Source organism: Festucalex cinctus, chromosome 11 (genome assembly GCF_051991245.1).
Source record: "Festucalex cinctus isolate MCC-2025b chromosome 11, RoL_Fcin_1.0, whole genome shotgun sequence".
In the NCBI taxonomy this organism is placed as follows: domain Eukaryota; kingdom Metazoa; phylum Chordata; class Actinopteri; order Syngnathiformes; family Syngnathidae; genus Festucalex; species Festucalex cinctus.
In genome coordinates this window covers 6,726,457-6,748,968 of record NC_135421.1, presented here as the reverse complement: position 1 = coordinate 6,748,968, position 22,512 = coordinate 6,726,457, and the positions used below count along the sequence as shown (strand labels likewise).

Here is a 22,512-nt window from a genome sequence, read left to right as displayed (position 1 = left end):
TTGGTTGTAAAACGTCTTACATTAAATTTGGCAACAGAAAATCATTCCCAGATGTTATAAATACATGTACCTAACATCAGAAACAAGTATTGGTGGTTTGGTGCAATCATGTGAATTTAGATAATTAAATATATTAAATTTGTGCCAAAAAAACAAAAAACGCTTCAACTAGAAGTGAAACCAGCACACAGATGTTACATTTAGCTATGTTTATGTTTCATATATGAAAACAATTCACAACCTATTACGTAATGAAAGGTACACAAGAAGCAGCATACATCGGCCAAAAATACTACCATGCACCACAAACCTGGAACAAGGCAAAATGGACTAGATGGAAATAGATGCATTCAGAGCCCAGATTATTATAACATATAGAATATTTATTAAAGTATCAGATTGTGTCATCACAGCATGTCATTTATACCCCCCGTCCCCTACCCAAAAAATATTAATAAAAAAAAATAATAATAATAAAATAAAAATCAAATGTGCATTCACAATAAAACCTTTGGAACTTCATTGGAACAGCTCTCTTTTATTTTTTTGGCAGACCAATTTAACAAAGGTCTGTGTTGTGGAAAAATGGAATACAGACATTTTGATTTTTGCTTGAAAAGTGTTAAAATGGAGAGTTAACATCTTGATAATGAAACAAACAAAATGGCAGATTTTACATAGATTTTACAGCCCTGCACTGTAAAGTGTCCTCGTATGCCCTGTCATTTTCCAACCTGATGTTGTACCAGCCATGTGTTAGTGTCACTTTCTTGGCTTACATCAGTAGACTCAGTAGTTGATGTATCTGATGAGTGAGGTACCCTGTCTAAAAGTTTGTCAGTTGTTGATAATGTCTCTACAAAAACCATTTCAGAGTTGTTGCTGGAAAGGGGTGTGAAAAACCAGCTGGGGGAAATCACACCTCAATCTTCGTTTCAGTATTTGCTGCCTGAAATAGAAAATTGAAGGGAAAGATGAGCACAAGATACACATATTCACATCACATTAGGGCTGCTCTATTATGGAAAAAAATAATCATCACAATTATTTTGGTAATAATTGAAATCAAGATTATTCTAAACAATTATATTTTGTTCAAATCAAGAAAATATTTCAACATTTGAAAATAAGACAATCACAATCATATGAAACTATAATTATGTAAGTTGCTTTTGGATCCAACAAAATTTTTAATATATTATTATTATTATTATTATTATTATGACGTTAGCAAAAATTTTAAGTTGGGGTGCAGTGTGTGTGTGTGTGTGTGCAGTAAGCTAGTTTTGACATGGGTGTGTGGTAAAATAACTCGTGTGGGCGTGCCACAACTCAAAATTAGTATTATTAGTGCTGCAGCTATCGAATATTTTGGTATTTGGATATCCTACTGAAAATTCTAGTGAATAATCGTATATTTGGATAGAAATACAAATATACCTATAGGCCTATATACTTTCTTGGTCAAAGAACAATTATAAATACAGAAGACAAAAAAAAACACATTTGCATGTAATAATTAACAACCAACTGGTTTTCATTTTTAGAGAATCAATTGTATTTATTTATTTATTTTTAACTTAAATTGAGCTTGTCAGAAAACTATTTTTCTCTGAAACAGTGAGATTTTAGACAAATCTCTCCCCATAGATTTCATAAATGTGTTTCAATGATTTATATGTTACCTGTAGTCTGAAGCATCAAGATCCCCGTGTTTATTAACACTGTTCACAAACCCCTTAACTTGTCCATTCTCATCACATCTTTGTCAACTATAATCCTTTGACGGATTACTTGTTCACAAAAATAATTTGTAGCTCTCAGCATTGGGTTGTCTAAAACACACCTACACTCACTTAACATGTGCAGAGTCATGCTTTCTAATTAATGCTGTCTCGAAATGTAAACAGAATACAAGTGACATATTGCTGACCAATGCTTTACTTTTGAAATGTGTAATTTTAGCAAAGTGACAATGAAATAGTGCAATGTAACAACTCACATTTGTTCGCCCCTGGTTGCTGTTTCTGTTTCTGTTGACTTTAAGAACCTTGTGTAATCTCTGAAACAAAACTGCACCTCCATTGTGACACAGTCTTTTGTCTTGAATATGCAGAAGAATGGAACAGTCTTTCTTCATCTCAGCGGCCTGCAGCAACCAACCCGCTTTTAGACAAAAAAGAATTACATTATAAGTGTTATTGTCACATCACCTCTTTACAGTATATGCACATCACAGATTTAAGTAAAGTAAAGTGTTTGTTGAGGTTGATGAGAGAGAGTTTGGGCTGGCCCCGTTCTTCCAGCCATCTGCATCATTTGTAAAAATAAATTTCAAAGTAGACTCGTCTGTGATTGGAAGGCACACGGAAGAGGGATCATCTCGCCAAAGCAGAAACATTGTCAGCAGGTATGTGCTACACACACGCGTGCCCATTTCTGTTATTAATGTGACCGATATTTAGTATAGGGTTGAAAATAATTTTTTGCTATGTTAAGTTTTAAGGCTATAGTTTATTAAAAACGCGAGCTGCTGAATGATTTATCGAGTGAATCCAACAGTTGTTACCAAACTCGAGTTACCTGTGCCCATCAGAGTCATAATAGAGTCACAGCTACACACTCCCTTTTCCCCAAACTCTCTCTCTCATCAACCTCAACAAACACTTTACTTTACTTAAATCTGTGATGTGCATATACTGTAAAGAGGTGATGTGACAATAACACTTATAATGTAATTCTTTTTTGTCTAAAAGCGGGTTGGTTGCTGCAGGCCGCTGAGATGAAGAAAGACTGTTCCATTCTTCTGCATATTCAAGACAAAAGACTGTGTCACAATGGAGGTGCAGTTTTGTTTCAGAGATTACACAAGGTTCTTAAAGTCAACAGAAACAGAAACAGCAACCAGGGGCGAACAAATGTGAGTTGTTACATTGCACTATTTCATTGTCACTTTGCTAAAATTACACATTTCAAAAGTAAAGCATTGGTCAGCAATATGTCACTTGTATTCTGTTTACATTTCGAGACAGCATTAATTAGAAAGCATGACTCTGCACATGTTAAGTGAGTGTAGGTGTGTTTTAGACAACCCAATGCTGAGAGCTACAAATTATTTTTGTGAACAAGTAATCCGTCAAAGGATTATAGTTGACAAAGATGTGATGAGAATGGACAAGTTAAGGGGTTTGTGAACAGTGTTAATAAACACGGGGATCTTGATGCTTCAGACTACAGGTAACATATAAATCATTGAAACACATTTATGAAATCTATGGGGAGAGATTTGTCTAAAATCTCACTGTTTCAGAGAAAAATAGTTTTCTGACAAGCTCAATTTAAGTTAAAAATAAATAAATAAATACAATTGATTCTCTAAAAATGAAAACCAGTTGGTTGTTAATTATTACATGCAAATGTGTTTTTTTTTGTCTTCTGTATTTATAATTGTTCTTTGACCAAGAAAGTATATAGGCCTATAGGTATATTTGTATTTCTATCCAAATATACGATTATTCACTAGAATTTTCAGTAGGATATCCAAATACCAAAATATTCGATAGCTGCAGCACTAATAATACTAATTTTGAGTTGTGGCACGCCCACACGAGTTATTTTACCACACACCCATGTCAAAACTAGCTTACTGCACACACACACACACACACTGCACCCCAACTTAAAATTTTTGCTAACGTCATAATAATAATAATAATAATAATAATATATTAAAAATTTTGTTGGATCCAAAAGCAACTTACATAATTATAGTTTCATATGATTGTGATTGTCTTATTTTCAAATGTTGAAATATTTTCTTGATTTGAACAAAATATAATTGTTTAGAATAATCTTGATTTCAATTATTACCAAAATAATTGTGATGATTATTTTTTTCCATAATAGAGCAGCCCTAATGTGATGTGAATATGTGTATCTTGTGCTCATCTTTCCCTTCAATTTTCTATTTCAGGCAGCAAATACTGAAACGAAGATTGAGGTGTGATTTCCCCCAGCTGGTTTTTCACACCCCTTTCCAGCAACAACTCTGAAATGGTTTTTGTAGAGACATTATCAACAACTGACAAACTTTTAGACAGGGTACCTCACTCATCAGATACATCAACTACTGAGTCTACTGATGTAAGCCAAGAAAGTGACACTAACACATGGCTGGTACAACATCAGGTTGGAAAATGACAGGGCATACGAGGACACTTTACAGTGCAGGGCTGTAAAATCTATGTAAAATCTGCCATTTTGTTTGTTTCATTATCAAGATGTTAACTCTCCATTTTAACACTTTTCAAGCAAAAATCAAAATGTCTGTATTCCATTTTTCCACAACACAGACCTTTGTTAAATTGGTCTGCCAAAAAAATAAAAGAGAGCTGTTCCAATGAAGTTCCAAAGGTTTTATTGTGAATGCACATTTGATTTTTATTTTATTATTATTATTATTTTTTATTAATATTTTTTGGGTAGGGGACGGGGGGTATAAATGACATGCTGTGATGACACAATCTGATACTTTAATAAATATTCTATATGTTATAATAATCTGGGCTCTGAATGCATCTATTTCCATCTAGTCCATTTTGCCTTGTTCCAGGTTTGTGGTGCATGGTAGTATTTTTGGCCGATGTATGCTGCTTCTTGTGTACCTTTCATTACGTAATAGGTTGTGAATTGTTTTCATATATGAAACATAAACATAGCTAAATGTAACATCTGTGTGCTGGTTTCACTTCTAGTTGAAGCGTTTTTTGTTTTTTTGGCACAAATTTAATATATTTAATTATCTAAATTCACATGATTGCACCAAACCACCAATACTTGTTTCTGATGTTAGGTACATGTATTTATAACATCTGGGAATGATTTTCTGTTGCCAAATTTAATGTAAGACGTTTTACAACCAAAAACTGTAGCACAAGATTTTCGTTTTTTGTTATTTACCTATATATGCATTTCTGGCTTGTGACAAAATTGGGGCAGGAAAACATTGGGTGAACTTTTAACCCAAAGTTCAGAAGGGTATTATCTATCAAAAAATGCATTGAACAAGTAGTGCCCAGACAGTGGAGCGAAACTCATTTTCTAGGCACTTTTTTGGGGTTCACCCCACGGCCTAGAAGTTGGTGTGAATATTTGAATGTATTATTTACAATTGAGATAGGGTTGTTCTGATTTTGTTATGTGTGGTTATTGTATTGTCATGTCCGCTTTTAACTTAACAGTTTTTATCAGTTGCTAAAACACCAAACCCCGTTCGATGAAGCAAATTCTCAGTTTCCGAGACTAATTTCTGGAATGAAACACTTTTTTGACCAAACCTTACACACGGTTCAGGCTTAGATCCAATTCTCAAAACTCATCCACTCTTTTTGGATAAAACTTAAACACATTTCACACTATTCCTAAATTATTTTGCCCTAAGACTAATGCATGTTTTTTTTGTTAAAAGTACCCATTTTGACTCTATCACGTTTTTTGATTGAATTATTGAACATAAAAACAAACAGCAGAGAAACAAAAGTTAAAAAAGAAAAGAAGAAAAGAAAAAACAAACTCATCATAGTTTACATGTTCAAAAGGGAGTAGGAAGAAGTTAACTTATTTAGTCCTACCCCTCATACATTATACATTTAAACTTATTTCATTATTGATACAATACTAGGTTAATATTTTTAAAAATAAAATGATGCGTGCATTATCCAGCAACATATATACATGAAATTCCTAAACATATACCATAATACATTTATAAATCATATACTCATACTCATTATATACAATTTTCATGCTCTTATTTGACAAAAGTAATTTTTTTTTAACTTTGCATTTAAACGTTTTTTTTTTTAACTCAACAAGTGAGTCACATCTTTTCAAGTCAATTCCCAGATTATTCCACAAATTAACACCTTTTACAGAAACACACCTTTGCTTAATATTTGTTCTTGTTTTGGGTTTTTTGTACACACTTGTACCCCTTATATCATAAGGACTGTGTCTAATTTCAAACAATGTCTGAGTAATATAGCAGAGTAGATTGTTATATACTTTGTACATTATTTGTGCTATTTTAAACTCAACCAAGTCATAAAATGTCATTGTATTTAATTTGATAAATAATGGATGTGTTGATTCTGTATATTTTGAACGATTAATAATCCTTATGGCTCTTTTTTGCAAATTGAAAACAGAGTTAGTGTTTGTTTTATATGCAGTCCCCCAGATTTCCACACAATAGGTCAAATATGGTAATAATAATGAACTATATAATATATATAATGAGTTCATGTTCAGGACATCCTTAGTTTTATAGAGTATCCCGATGATTTTTGACATTTTCCTTTTAACATTTTCTACATGTGGCTTCCAACATAATTTATCATCAATAACTACTCCAAGGAATTTATTTTCATACACCCTTTCTATTTCATTTGAATTCACCATAATTTTAACTTGGTTAGTAATTTGTCTAGTGCCAAAAACTATGTTTATTGATGTATGTAAAATAAACCTCTGTTGACTACCTACCCTGGATGCTCTGTGTTAGATTATTTTATGTCGTGTCTAACAAATGCTCTCATGGTGAATATATTTTGACTTACTGTGTGTATGATCTGAATATATTGTTCGGATTTGAATACCGGATAATAGGTTTTGAAGTGAAAAGTCACGGCTTTTGTGAAAATTGTTTGAATTTTTGTGTTTGTGTTTAAGGTTTTGAGAAAATGGGTACAGGTTTCAAGAAATGTGTATTAGCAATTGAGAAAGACTGTAATAAGATGGTTAAATTATTATTTTTATTTTCGTGTTTACGAATACCCTTACCATTCCATGTTACTATTTTATAACTTTTGCATTGCTCGACCTGCTCCTCTCCCTCCTCTAATTCCTCTTCCTCTGGCTCTGCCTCTATCCATTGCGCTTGTTTGGACTCTCCAGCAAACTGTACACTCTGAACTTGAGTTTATAGGTGTGGTCACATCATTAGCAACAAGTGTATTCAATTTTTGAGTTGTTGTGTGAACGCCAGTTAAGTCCGTTGTGTTCAAATATTGTTGACTTGTGGTAAACATTTTGTATCGCATGAGAGCAATTTGTGAATTGTGTCTTCATGTAAAATGTTTTTATGGCATTGGAAAATGAGGGGTTACATTTATTCAATGTGTTTAGACAACTGGTCATTCGGTTCAGAGGACTGGCATTTGGGTTTTAGTATTTGAGAAAATATCCCAAGGAGTGCACGCTGGCAGACGTCTAACCAACCCCCTCGCTCATATCCACCAGCCCCCCAACAATTATGGTCATTGAAACACACACACTCAAACTGTGACAGAGTCCTAGTGTCTCCAACAAGCCTCAGAAAATTCTCACGAGTGTAGGGACATCTCCCCTTTCTGCTACGCATACCTCGCTGCTACGCATATATGCTCTATGCAGAGCATGTATGTGATGGACTCAAAGCCACACACCGTTACTCCTATAGGTAAGCTTAATTAGTTTTCACTTGTCACCACTTTTCAAATCCTTGAGAAAATGTTAGCTAGGATGTTTCAACTATCGGTTGCTGCATAAAACTATCATAAATGGATATCTGTGTAGATGTTTTTTTAAAGAAGCAGTTTTGGAAATGTCTTCTTGAAAACCAACATTACAGTTACCGTTTAATCTTACACTGTTCAGCTCTCATGCAAACGCACACACGCATACACAGGCCCCTCATGCTCAGACATACATTTGACCTCCCCGTGAATCTTTGACTGCATCTGCTTCCCCCTACTCACAGGAATATTGAACAATCGCCTTTCTCAGACCAAAAATGGCCCCTCGCAATTAGCTGCGTATCCGTTCTTCTTCAGCCTAATTTAATTTTATGACCAGCAGTCGCTGTCCTCGCTGATGATGGCTTTTCACCAATTTCTACATAAAATTATCATTATAAATAGAATCAGATCTAAGTAGATGCATATTTTTGTAATATGTTTTAGGAAGTGTTGTCTTTTCAAACTAACAACATTATAGCCACCGTCTAACCTCACACTTCTTCAGCCACCCCGTCTGTCCTCACACTTCTTTGACCCCCATGCAGCCATACATGCGCGTACGCACACACAAGCACAGACATACATTTGACCTCCCCATGAATCTTTGACTGCATCTGCTTCCCCCCTACTCACAGGAATATTGAACAAAAATGTCAGATAGTAACTATATCAGTAAGGGGAAATTATATAGTTTTATCCGTTTATTTTCAGATTCAACCCCAGCAGTCACGAACGACTCTTACAACATTTTAACATATAATGTATAACTTCATGTTAGAGTTTTTTAATTTCATAATACCAACCAGCGTATCACAGTTTAACCTTACCTTATACTTATTGTTTTACAACCTCTAAAATACAATCTTTGCGCCGTGTTTGCGCATGCTTTTCCCCCCTTCACCATAATAGAAATGGCTAGTACTTTTCCCCCGGCGGTTTTACCCATACTAAACCACTCCCTCCGATCACGTCATTCAATCTCATTATTATTCATTATTCACTCAATCTAGGGGGCGTGCACCGGATCCGGAAGTTAATCAAACAATTAGCTTTTGAACCCGGGTCAGCCATGATATCTGCAAAAACAGGTAGGAACACCACCTACACATCATCCATCTTCATTAAGGGGTCATTAATCTTCATTAAATGACATCAGGAAGTCATTAAGGGTCATTCATATTCATTATATAACACCTGGAAGTCATTAAAGGTCATTCATCTTCATTAAACGACATCCGGAAGTCATTAAAGGTCATTCATCTTCATTATACGACATCCGGAAGTCATTAAAGGTCATTCATCCTCATTAAACGACATCCGGAAGTCATTAAAGGTCATTACCCTCATTATATGACATCTGGAAGTCATTAAAGGGTCATTAATCTTCATTAAATGACATCAGGAAGTCATTAAGGGTCATTAATCTTCATTAAATGACATCAGGAAGTCATTAGGGGTCATTAATCTTCATTAAATGACATCAGGAAGTCATTAAGGGTCATTAACCCTCATTAAATGACATCAGGAAGTCATTAAGGGTCATTAACCCTCATTATATGACATCTGGAAGTCATTAAAGGGTCATTAATCTTCATTAGGGAGGGGTCATGACCCATACATGACCCCCCTAATCTAATTAAGAATGTCATCCATCAAATTTTGACAGAAGCGGCCTTGTAATATTCTCTCTGGTAATCAATAAAATCCTCAAACTTTAATAGCATGACATTTGCATAAGATTTGGCGGGCATGCTTTATAGTGTATTGCAGAGGCCAACCGTGTTTATTGCATTTATTGAAATGAGTTTTTATTAAATATCTAGTATTTACATCTGTAGATAATACTCGATCCTGTTAATTTGAGCAATATGTTAAGTTGTGCATTTCAAGCAGATTGGAAGGAACAACTGGAGTGGTGGTGTGATGTCAAATGTGTGCAAATACATTTGACAGAAAAAGAACAAGCAATGTTCATACGGATCAACTGCAGCATCGATTCCCAAAATTAATCTGTTACTGTGGCGTACTGCCAAATCTCAGACCCCAGACTCAAGTTAGAATACAAAATCATACTTTAATTAACAGAAGAAGCTTGTAAAACATGAAATGCAATAAGAGAGGTACAAACAAAAAGCGATGACAAAAGTTTGACGTGGAGAAAATTCTAACCGAACTTTAGCAAACCACACCCTCAAACGTTCAGGGTCCCTCAAACTGACAGAATAAGCAATACGAGCAGAAGCGTCAATAGGCGCCTTCGGGTGAGTGCGGCCAACCTCTGCTATTTCCGTGGTGGCCATTTTGTTTTGTTGCTTCCCAGTTGAAGTTTTTGCAATATTTTGATTGATTTTTGACAATTAAACATGAAATGAATTATGGATAATCCAACAAAAAACAAAAGGTGGTATGGAAATTACTGCATTGTCATCAATATTCCAAGCTGCTCTACAACGATTGACGAACCAACGGTAAAATGTGTCAAAATGCATTGGTTTCCTAATCCAGAAAAAGAGAGAGAGATCGGTAATTTTGTAGTTCAATTTTATCTTATTCCTCCAACTGAATATTGTAGACCATATTCAGGCAGGTGACTCCCGAATTTCCACCCTATCTCCCGCGTGGCTCCCGATCTGTCATTTCTCCCGCTAATCTCCCAATTTTACAACCAAGGAAACAGTTTACATTGTGGGTAATATTTGTCATATTGTCTGGCAACACGCTGCAAATGCAGTGAGATGGACAGCTTCAAAATAAACCTTTCCTGAACAAATAATATGTGGAGTGCAATACCTTGGAACACTTTTATTTTGAAGTTCACAAACTCCAGCTCAGACCCCACGAAAACTAATATATATATATATATATATATATATATATATATATATATATATATATATATATATATATATATATAACTCCGGTCTCCTCCCACATTCCAAAGACATGCATGGCAGGTTAATTGGGCGCTCCGAATTGTCCCTAGGTGTGCGTGTGAGTGTGGATGGTTGTTCGTCTCTGTGTGCCCTGCGATTGGTTGGCAACCAGTCCAGGGTGTCCCCCGCCTACTGCCCAGAGCCAGCTGAGATAGGCGCCAGCAGCCCCCGCGACCCTTGTGAGGAATAAGTGGTCAAGAAAATGGATGGATGGATGGATGGATATATATATATATATATATATATATATATATATATATATATATATATATATATATATATATATATATATATATATATATATATATATATATATAAATAAAATTAAAAGAAAAAAAAACAACTATATACCCTAGGGGTGTGCCAAAAAATCGATTAATAAAAGAATCAAGATTCTCACTTATGAATCGAATCGAATCAATATTAATATCCAAAAATCGATTTTATTTAAATTAGAAATGAAGAAGAAGGGGAAAAGGCAGTTGTAGCCCACATGCTGTTTTTGTGGAAAGAGGCACTTACAATACAAAATTAATAAATGTTTAAAAAAAAAAAAAAAAAAAACACTTTAATGTCTCCATTTGTCATTTTGTCTTGCAAAGCAGACTGGAGTAGATCATGACAATGTTGTGCATATCTGTAAATTGAAGCAGAAATCATTTGGCAATCAAATAATTTTGAATCGAAAATCGTTTGAATCGAGAATCGAAAAACGATTCTGAATCGAATCGTAGACCCAAAAATCGTAATCAAATCGAATTGTGAGACAGTCAAAGATTCCCAGCCCTAATATACTGTACACACAGTATAACCGAGCGCACGTACTCCCACATGCACTATGCACAAACTTGACACAGAGGCTGTAGTTACGCTTTTGGCCAGAGGTGGCATTCGTGAGTAAAAAAGTGACAAACTCCACACAGCACCTTTAAGGCAGTTTAGTCGACCTAGTGTAAATGTCTGCAAACTTTGATTCTGACAGCCTGACACAGTTGCCGTTAATGATTGCTTTAACAAACCGGGCTTACTCAAATGTGCTGTTGTAGTCGGCAAATCATGTTAGATTAGGCCTCTTAATAATTAGATAACTTGAGTGACTTGAGTTAGGCCGTTGTGTTGCTGTGACCTGTCCTGGCTTGGCGTCTTCCTGGTCTATCTGCACTCTGGTGCACCTATCCAGTTGAAACCAGTTAAGACTATCAGGCTGGGCTAGGCTGAGCCGTCCCCCGTGTGGCTGGGCGGCCAAGACAATATAAACATAGAGACCATTTTGAATAGATCAGACCTTCTTCCTCATTCAGCAGAAAAGGCTCCACAGCTGTGTACTTGATATTTCTGGCATCCAGTAAATATTTCAACTGAGAATGTGCAGTCTTCCGGTTGTTATTATTAGTATAGGAGCATTCAAGATAAAAGAACCGGTGAAAGTTCCTATTTGAACTTTACAAGTGGTTCTGACTTCACTCTTTACTTATAAAGTACTAACAACCATCGCTGCGTACACAGCGCTATACATGGAGTACAAATCAGTCATGAAATAAAGACGGGTGAAACAAAATACAAAAAAAAGTTGATTAACTAGAAATAAAAACCAGTCAATCATTAAGTGGAAATATTTTTATTGTATTCTGTATTCGTAATTGTTCTTTTAACAAACATTTTTTAAACCAAATACTTAATTATTCAATAGAAATTTCCGTATGATATCTGAACGATAGCTGCAGCCCTTGAGGGGACTACAACATGCAGCGCTACACCGGTTCATACATAGCAGAGATGGATAAGGATAGAGATGACCTGGGGTGACTGGCTGTCCAGAATTTCATGAGTTTCTCAAATGACCAGTCGTCCCAGTTGATAAATATTAATTGATGTATGTCGCTGGCCGCCGCGCGCAATCCCTTCCCACGGCGATGAATTATGAATAGTAATAGTAACCCAGAACAACTTTGGGCTGATACGCCAATGTAAATAATCTCCCTATTATACACAACCCAACGTTGGGAAGAATGTTGAAGACCCTTTTGCCTGAATCTGGAAGATATTGCACTTGATTGCTCCAAAAATACTCAGTGACATGCTCTGGTACGCTCAGTTCCATTGTAAATGTCCAGAAATATGTCAGATCCATCCATCCATTTTCTTGACCGCTTATTCCTCACAAGGGTCGCAGGGGGTGCTGGAGCCTATCTCAGCTATGAACACAGAGACGAACAACCATCCACACTCACAGGCACACCAAGGGACAATTCGGACCACCCAATTAACCTACCATGTATGTCTTTGGAATGTGGGAGGAGACCGGAGTACCCGAAGAAGACCCACGCAGGCAGGGGAGAACATGCAAACTCCACCCAAGAAGGCTGGAGCCTGGACTCGAACCGGAGTCCTCAGAACTGGGAGACTGGGAGTGCTAACCACTCAACCACCATGCCGCCCATGTCGGATCCAAACACACCCAAATATGTCACAAATACAGTACAACAGGGGTGTCAAACATAAGGCCCGCGGGCCGGATCAGGCCCGCAAAGGGGTTTAATCCGGCCCGCGAGATGATTTTGTAAAGTTTAAAAAAAATAAATAAATAAATAACATTGTAATGTCGGACTAATTAATCAGCCGGCCACAATCAAAATATATAAAATTTGTAATTTCACAAGCAGTCCTCAGATGAGCAATGCAACGTACGGGGGAATTGTCCTGGATGTCATTTTTTTCACACAACTTAAAGTTATGGTTTGTTTAATTGTTATTATTATTATTTTAAATCATAGACCAACATAAATGTGTTAAATACGACACAAATTCAATTACTGTTAACACAAATCGATATGACAAGGATTAGCGTCCTTATAACGTCATTAAATACGCCAGGCAATGCATTCTGGGAATGCATACAACATATGTGCAAAACAGGTCGATTTAACACGTCCGGAACGTATACCGGGAAAGTGTTGCCGCGTTCCATTAGCATTTGTGTTATTCTTCGGAACAACATAATTAAACTTGAGTTCTGTAATTTAGGGCTGGTCCACGAAAATCTGCGTATAAATGACGGTAATCGTATATAAGTTATAAACCGTTATTTTACCGATGTGGCCCACTTGGTAATATATTTTCTTCCATGCGGCCCCTGAGCTAATATGAGTTTGACACCCCTGCAGTACAAGCAAGTTTAAGTCCATGCAGGTAACTTTAACACAACCTGATTGATCGCCACTGTGACAATTTGTACCTTTTCCAGATCTGTTCGAAATTTAAGTATCAATTGTACTGTAGTATTGTATGGTACCACACAACTATCAGCCAGAGTTAACATTTTATTTTATAATAATAATGATGATGATAATAATAATACTAATAATAATAATAGTAATAATTTTGCATCCAGAGCCAAAACAACATATCTGAGCTTAAAACAGGTCACTGTCTGGCTCTCTTTAAACTCTTCCATGCAGTATTCCAGAAGTGCGCACCTTTGGGATACTGGGAGGGATCAATAGATTTGCCCAAAGCTAAATTCCGCTTGTGGGACCCCGGGGTGAAAAGTGATGCAAGAACCCTGGGCAAAATCAATAACTGTATCCCGGTACAGTCACAGTGGGCAAGCGCGCGCCTTTGCAAGGAAAACGCGCGCACGCCGAGACAAAAGGGAAGCCCCTTTCATGTGGATGGATTAGAGATTCTTCTTACTCGTGACTGAAGCACACAACGAATTCTTGCAATTCAACTTGTTTTCATAAACTCATTGTTTAAAGACACTATGATGTGCATATTCATTACACCGCCACGTGGAACTATAGCATACAACTCGAATTTAATCCATTGGCGAATGCACAAGCAGCATGCACAAAATAATAATAAATAACGAACACGACGTGATATGAATGAAATCTCGCCACACTGCGTCAGTGTGGCTCCAACACATCACACTGAACGCCAACAATGCAACGCCGTTCCACAAAGGAGATGGTTCGCCCCAAAAACAAACACATGGCAAATCGATAACTTAGTTGAAGGGGATTGTTGTGCGTCAATGCACATCTCGGCTGACTTGTAACTTTTCACGTGATGCAGACAGAGTTGCAATCATAATAACAAAGCAATTCCCACATCCCACCATATAAAGTAAGTTAGAGCTTACCTTAATTGTCTTTGTAGACTGGCATTTAACTTGATGTGATACCGTGGCGGTTTGGTTCATTGTGGGAAGAAATGAAGACGGTCCTCTCCTATCCAAGTCAGGCAACAAAGTCGAGCGAGCAAACACATACAGGTACGCCGTACGGTCCTTCTGACGGATAATGGAAGCTTGCTTGGATGAAGCGACGCTGCGCACGCAACGCGGTGGAGCCAACGTGCAGGATTGGGCAACCAAGAGCGCACTTGCGCTTTTCTAAGTGGTTGTCAGGCAGCACCAAATTATTTCAACAAAATATAAATAAATGACTAAATAAATGCTAATCAATCCTGGGGACCATTTAATTGTTGGTCTATACACCTCAATTAATATAGACACAGCAGTTGAAATGTTTGGAAAATACAGTACATACACGTACAATGCAGAATGCACGTTAAAAAAAATAAAAAAGTTCATTACATGCCAAGTAGCCTATTTTGAAATGCAGAAATAGAATATAAATTTGATGGGGTAAAAAAAATAAATAAAAAAAAATCATTCACTAAGTGCAGGCAGAAATGATGGACAAGTAATACAGCAAGGCATAGTCGTCATGGCAACTTGAGCTCCTCAGATCAAGTTGAGACTTTGCTGTAAGGCAAGGTTTATATACCACCTGACTGCATAGTTAAAATGTAGGCTCATCCTATTTCGTTTATTTGCCTTGCAGTTGGATGCAGTTTTTCATCAGTGTTGTGCCATATATGGTGATGAGATATTAAACATTGGTTCGCTGGGTTAAAAAGTGCAACTGCAGTCAGTGATGGCTCATCAATAAAAGTTAATAAAAAAAATAGCCTGATAATGATAATCATCGTCGTCATCATTATAATCCGTTCAAATACAGTAATGACCCCAGGCACATGAGTATTATTATTAGGGATGGGCGAGTACTGATAGCAGGTATCGGTATCGGGCCGATACCAGCCTTTTTTCAAGTACTCGAGTACTCGTGACGCAGACGAGTACAAGCGACCGATGGCAGAGGGGGAAGACACTAAGTGAGTCCTCCTTGCCTGTAACTGGCGCTAGCTTGCAGCAGTTTTTCACCAAAACTTCACCGGTTTGGAAATACTTCAAAATTGTGAATCTTAAACTAAGAGAGCATTTTTGTGTTTTATTTTGAGCGTTAAGACTATTGAAGAGTGACTGTGCTGTTTTTTTGGTCAAAATTAAAGGAAATATATTTGTTTAAAAATATATTTCAGTGATTTGTCAAAATGTACTACTGGTATCGGCAGTTGGTATCGGTGAGTACTGAGGGTCTGAGTATCGGTATCGGTCTGAAAAAAGTGGTATTGAACATCCCTAATTATTATTTATATATATATATATATATATATATATATATATATTTATCAGGGTTTTCATAACTCATTATAGAGAAGTCTAAAGCCCCTTACCAGTCGTGAATGTCATGTCAGTGGCTGGCTGAAGAATAGCATCAGCTGCAAATTGAATTTACTGATTATATGGTGCAGAGGTTAGCATCTATGCTTTACCAATGAAGGGTGATGATTTTTCTGGCTTGACTTTGATCTCCAGTCAGAGTAGCTTCAGCTTAAAAAAAAAAAAAAAAAAGTGGAAATGCCTTTCTTAATTTGAATGTCGTGTTAATTTAGTTCAAACTCAACTTCATTTACACAGCACAGCATAACAACCGCAGCTGCAAGAAAATGCTGTACATAAAGGATAAAAGACACTAATCTAATGCAATTTAAAAACTACAAAAAACGTTTTCATCTAATTCAAATGTACGATAGCTATCTTGGCATAAAGCATACAGTCGGTAGTCGAGTGTGCCATGTGCGTCGAGTCACTGAGAGCAACCGGTGGAAAGAGAGCTGAATGGAAGAGAGCAAGGAGAGGCTCCATCAACTTTCACTGTACCTGTTCTCTCGCTCATCCCACTAATGGGGACCATTATGTTTGGCCAGAATGTGTTTCTTCCCTTCCTCTCTTGGATTCAAATGTACTGTAATGTAATGTGTATGAAGTCCAAGAAAACATGCCCGAAGGTTTATTAAAGGGACATGTCATGCCCCGCTTTGTGAGATTTTTAGTTTCAAAGTGCTAACTAGGGTCTCTGTCCACACATATAAGTTTCAATGCATCCATCCGCAAAGGCTTTCCATCATTTTGAGTTTTCTCCCACAAAGACGCTAACAATTCCAGTTCTTGTGTGACTGTGCACGAATAGCGCCAACACTAACATTAACAATGGTGGATTCTTTGTCAGATTTTCTTAACCTTGGACGTGGTGATCAGGGCTTTTGTACTGAATCTGAAATTCAAGATCCATCCTGTGTTTTTTCTCACTTTCCAAAGCTGGGTATCCTGGGCATCGGCAGCTCACAATAGACCCTATAATATCATGAGGGGAAGCACCTCCTCCACTCTCACCCTGAAATGGGGACACCTCAAGGATGTCTCCTCAGTCCCCCGTTTCTCCTCCCTATTTACACATGATTGCGTTCCCATTCACCCCAACAAAACCATAGTCAAATTTACTGATAACACCACCCAACGACTCAAGGACAACTAAAGAGAGGAGGTCTGGCATCTCAGGTATTGGTGTGAAATCAACAACTTGGACCTGAATACTTCCCAGATGAAGGAGAATATCAGGGACATCAGGAAATCCAGAAAGCACTGAGCACACCGCCTCGCAAATCGAGTTCCTCAGAGTCCACATCTCAGCAGACTTCTCCTAGTACACCAAAAGCATTTATCAAGATACTTTGTCAAGCCCAGCTGATGAAACTTTTATAGATCCACCATGACATGTTTGTCCATTGAAAATGAATGTAATTCTTGAATGGTAAATGCTGGTAAATATTTGGAGTATGCACAGTAAATGTATCTTCATTCTTTTATTTGAAATCCACTGTGATTGGGTAACAAGGAAAATTCAGCCATTTTCAGCAATTTACACAATGATAATTGTAATCCCTTTAAAAAAAAAAAAAAAAAAAAAAAACATCAATCAAATCACGACTCAATGAAAAGGAATTCTATGTAAAAACAAAGAAATCAAGATAAGGTGCAGCATACAGAAAAAACAATCCACCCACACACCTCAGAGTGAAATTTCCAGCGAGAGGACGAGTGTTCTGGCAGGCACCAGAAATAAATTCCAGAAAGTGAGTAAATGTGTCTGCAGTGTCCTTCATTCACTGAAAAATTGTATATTTCTCTTCTCGGCACATTAATATGGTCTTGCTATGTGCCTGAGACTTGGACTTTATTTTGACAGAAAATGTGATGCTATATTTCTTCGAAATGGCAGGAAATGCTCGTATTTTTAGTTCCTGTTAAAACAACCTAATCTAGGTGCTGTCAGAATGTGAAAATTACACTTTGCATCAATTAATTATAATACATTTTAAACAAAGGTGCCTTCTAGGGCACACAAACGTCACATCATACAATCAACGTAAAACTGAGGTTTAAAAAAAAAAAACATGGGTGAGATTTATGGACCTTTGAGCATCAAATGTTTTGAAATGATCTTCATATCAAAATCTCTAGGCAGCTGTAAATTATTGTGACTGCAAGTACATGTAAGGACTATTGGGTAATTACTTCCCATGTGCATTTAATAAGTTTCCCAATTAATGAGACAAAGGGAAGTGAGCTGAGTTCAGATGTGTGAGGTTGAGTTAATGCAACGGAGCGTATGAACTGTGACGGAGTCAGGAGCTTCATTATCACCATGACAACAACATGTAGAACGGCACATCTACCAAAATGAGTTCCGGTATGTGAAGATCTTTCTATATGCAGATAGTTTAAACATTCTCTCAAATGCAGAAACAAAATGTAGAAAAATAGCCAATGTGCAAATCTTAATGTTTATGTAAGACAATAATATTGTTGACGACAACAAACAAAATTATATATACAGTATCACAAACCATATATATAGAAAGTAGTTTGAGAACCAACATTTGTGAATCAACACTAGTATTATGTATGACTGAGCATGTATGTATCCAAGCTCTTGAGGGACTTGCGATTTTAGTTCCATCTCCGCAAGCACCTTTTGTGCATTGCATTGAATACAAACCCCCGCAGGCAAAAACTTTTTCCTAAGGGGTTGCATCACATTAAAAGAAATAGTGCAAAGAACTTGACTTGCTCTATCTCAGGGGTCACCAACATTTGTACAACTGAGAGCTACTTCCTGAGTACTGATTAATGGCAAGGCTACCAGTTTTTTTTGATCCACTTTTATGAAATGACAAATTTGCAATAAAGCAGTCAACTCATCTGTGTCGCAGACAGATTTCACTGGGGCACGTGCCCCAATAATATTGATCTGCAGTGCCCCAGTAAAAATTTCACCAAAAAAAGAAGAAAAAAAATCACTTCAGAGTTTCAAGTCTACATAGCATAGACTACAGCGCATATACTATTTAGTATATAATTCATTGCTACTGTATGTATTCACTCCACATAAAAAATGCGCACATGGCTAATTAATATGGGAATTTATTCACGTGAAGAGAGAGAGCGAGAGAAAGAGCGCGAGGGAGGGAGGGGCAGGCCATGAGAATCACTGCATGAGTTAGGTAACGTTAGCCGACAACAACTTTTTATATTATTTTGATTTTGATTTGACTCGAACCGTCACTCCTAGATGGATATCAGAAAGTTTTTCGGCCGCAGCAGGGAAAAAGCGAGGAATGAGAGAGGCAAGGAACGGGAAGTCCTGGCTTGCGAGGCAACATCAGTCTGTCTTAAGTTAATGTTAAGTTGGCTAACGTTGTTCCTTGTATCAAAACAACCATATTCATTTCCAGTGAGTTTCATCAGCATGAAACATAATGTTGGTTATTGTCTGCTGGTTCTGCTCTGGACCACAGCATCAATGATGATTTTGAGGCTTGGCGTGAACGCAAGCTTACTACTTACCTTTGATATTTTGACTTGCATTATCAACGTTTTTATTGAAATTACATATTTTCTACTACCTTTATTACAACGCCACCCCGAAAAATATATATGTAACTCCCTCTCGAGGCAAGACAAACTCAAGTAGCTTTCTTTGACTGGTTTAATGAAGCGTCTCTCCATCTGACCGTGAAAACTGTACAGAATTAATAATACAGTACAATGAACAAAACGTATGGCTACACAATAGCTAATAAATTCACACAGTGAAGGGAAAACAAAATACCTCGTTGGCTGCTGCCACAAAAGAGGGAATTAAAAAGTCTTGAAATCCGTGTGTCCTTAACAACATAAATTGAACGTACTGACCATGCGGTCACGCCAGCTGCATCGTTCCTTTTCCTCTTGAATGACCCGGAAGTACAACCCCGGAAACGAAAGTGCGCGCTCCAAAATAACGCGAGACCTTGTATGCATCCAAAAATAAAGCAAATTTACATCTTCAATTATTGATGCTCAAAACAAACATACATTTACGTAAATGAACTTAACATTTTAAACACCAGAATGAATAATAATGAAATCAAACTGTGGATACACTTACAATATGAAATAGCTAATTTAGGACGCGAAGAAACCCTTTAGTACGCCGTCATTTTATGATACAGTACACGTCTCCAGTGTTCGTGGCTAATAGCTAGCTGTTAGCGTTAAATAGAACTTTGCCTTCATTTATAATTATTTTATGAAACAATAGCTTTTAAAAAACAAAACAACACACATTTACTTTTGTAAATGTTCAGTTTGCAGATGTTTACTAAAATAAATATTTATCTCTCGTGAATTTTTTGTGCCCCAGGTGTGCCCCAGTACAGTATTAAGTCTAGTGACGCCCCTGGAACTCTGTCTCATTCGACCATGGCGTCAATGAACCGCTGTCCAAGAGAAGTGCACTAAATCAAAAAGTTAAAGTTATGCTCATGAATATTACTGATGGAATAATAATGACAAATATGCATGGGAGTAAGTCATATGATTACGGATAATCATTTACTTTAGAAAATGTCTCAACTAAATTCAAACCCGCCTGAAGGTTTTGATGAACTCAACATGTTAATTGTCTTTTAGAGAGAAGTTAATTACGTGCATGTTGAGTGGGGACAGGATCCCACACTCAACACAAGTGGGTTGGCTTGTTTCAGTGAAATGACTTGGCCTTGGAGACTAACTTGCTTTGAAGCTTCACCACCAGTGATGGGACAAAATCACTTGTGTCCAATTTGCTTTGAAGGGGAAACAGCTACTTCGTATTGCACTATGGTGCAGCTCACTGGGATACAGACACTAGTCCATTGTTCTCTTTGTTATGAAACCAGAAGCTGGCTTTTCCATTTTAAAATGAGTTCCACTGTATATTGATGGCATATTAACTCATTTTGTACAGAGACCACTACTACCATTACTTCAATTCATTAAACATTTTTAAAAACGTTTCTGCTCCCAACCTTTTCGGCTGTAGCTCAACTGTCGTGATATGAATGGAGGTTGTTTTTTTTTTTTTTTTTTCTTTTCATAGTCATATGATGAAACCTCCATCAGCCGCCACTGACTAGCAGATATAATGAATGTTGTAGCATGGTCTTCCAGAAGCAGGACTCTGCTGTTGACATAGGAAAGAGATGAAACAGTTACTACATACTACTACATAGAGAGAAATGATGAAACAGTCTACATTACAATACTTAATACACACCTGTGCGTGCACACACCATGCATACAGTACACATGCCCCCTGGCAAAAACTCCACAGCTCCCACTGCTATCAGTATCTATTTACTGCTGCGACAAATCCACTGGCAGTTTAGCTACCAATATTGTTTACAAGTCAATGTGTAGCTCCTAACTCAGCAAGTGTTTCACTTCTAACGAATTAATAAGACTCCCGAATTAAATGAAAAGAAAATGGCTTTTACAACCAAATTTAAAGATCCATCCATCAGATCAGCTCACACGTAATTGGCGAATCGAAATCCTGGCCTGAAGCTTTTTTTCTGGTCCCTAATATTAAGAGCACGTGTCTGAATCAGGTAAATTCTATATTGCAATGAAGCGAACTAATACGGTAGTCAAACATAAAGGCAGGTTAGAATGTGCTGCTGCTCCTCCATGTAGCAGTCCAAAAATATCTGTGAAGAAAGAAAAGATCTGCGACTGCATCTGTTTTTGTGGAAAACAACAGATTGCGGTTCTATTCCCCTTGATAAATGGCCTACAGCATTACAAGGTTGGAGCTGGTCAATATATGTGGCACTGTAGATGGACTACATGTTCCTGACATCACCCTCTTATAAGTAGTTAATTAGTGTTGTGTGCTTCAGGCAATGTGTGTGTATACTGTACTACAGTCTACATGCACTGGACATATCCACATTATGTAGCAATGAACTGCAATGAGGAAAAAAATGTTCATTGTGGCTTTTACAACAGACATTTCAATTGTTTGCTGTCGTTTTAGGAGTTGAGTGGATTGCCGGATTGTTACATTAAATTAACTTTTTGTACCTTGTGAATTTGGCTCCATCCTTGCTTGAGACTAAGGCCTTGTACAAACGGAGCAGGGTATTTTTAAAACAGAAAATTTCCCCCCTCCCTGTGCAGAAAGAAAAATCTGTCAAAAAACACATCCACATAAATGCACACAAAAACAGAGAAGTGAGTTTTTATGCTCATTTAGATGCATGCCAAGCCTCGAGCGGCAGTAGTTAGCCAAATACTGCTTGACTCGATGTCACTGCCACTATACGTCACACAAGCACTGACTGTCAGCGCACGCAGGACTTTTTTTTATATCCATCCATCCAACTAGGGGTGTTAAAAAAAAATCGATTCGGCAATATATCGCGATACTACAACACGCAATTCTCGAATCGATTCAATAGGCAGCCAA

General features: G+C 37.1%; 1 protein-coding gene across 1 annotated transcript in view; it reads right to left on the bottom strand.

Moving 5' to 3' along the window:
• The window catches only part of dpp10 (dipeptidyl peptidase like 10), a 258,273-nt gene extending 243,476 nt beyond the window's left edge, over nucleotides 1-14,797 (bottom strand). The window contains exon 1 of the mRNA XM_077536347.1: nucleotides 14,634-14,797. Coding sequence (XP_077392473.1) covers nucleotides 14,634-14,693 — 60 coding nt within the window. The 5' untranslated portion in view covers nucleotides 14,694-14,797. The remainder of the gene's footprint in view (nucleotides 1-14,633) is intronic.
• Between the last annotated feature and the right edge of the window lie 7,715 nt (nucleotides 14,798-22,512).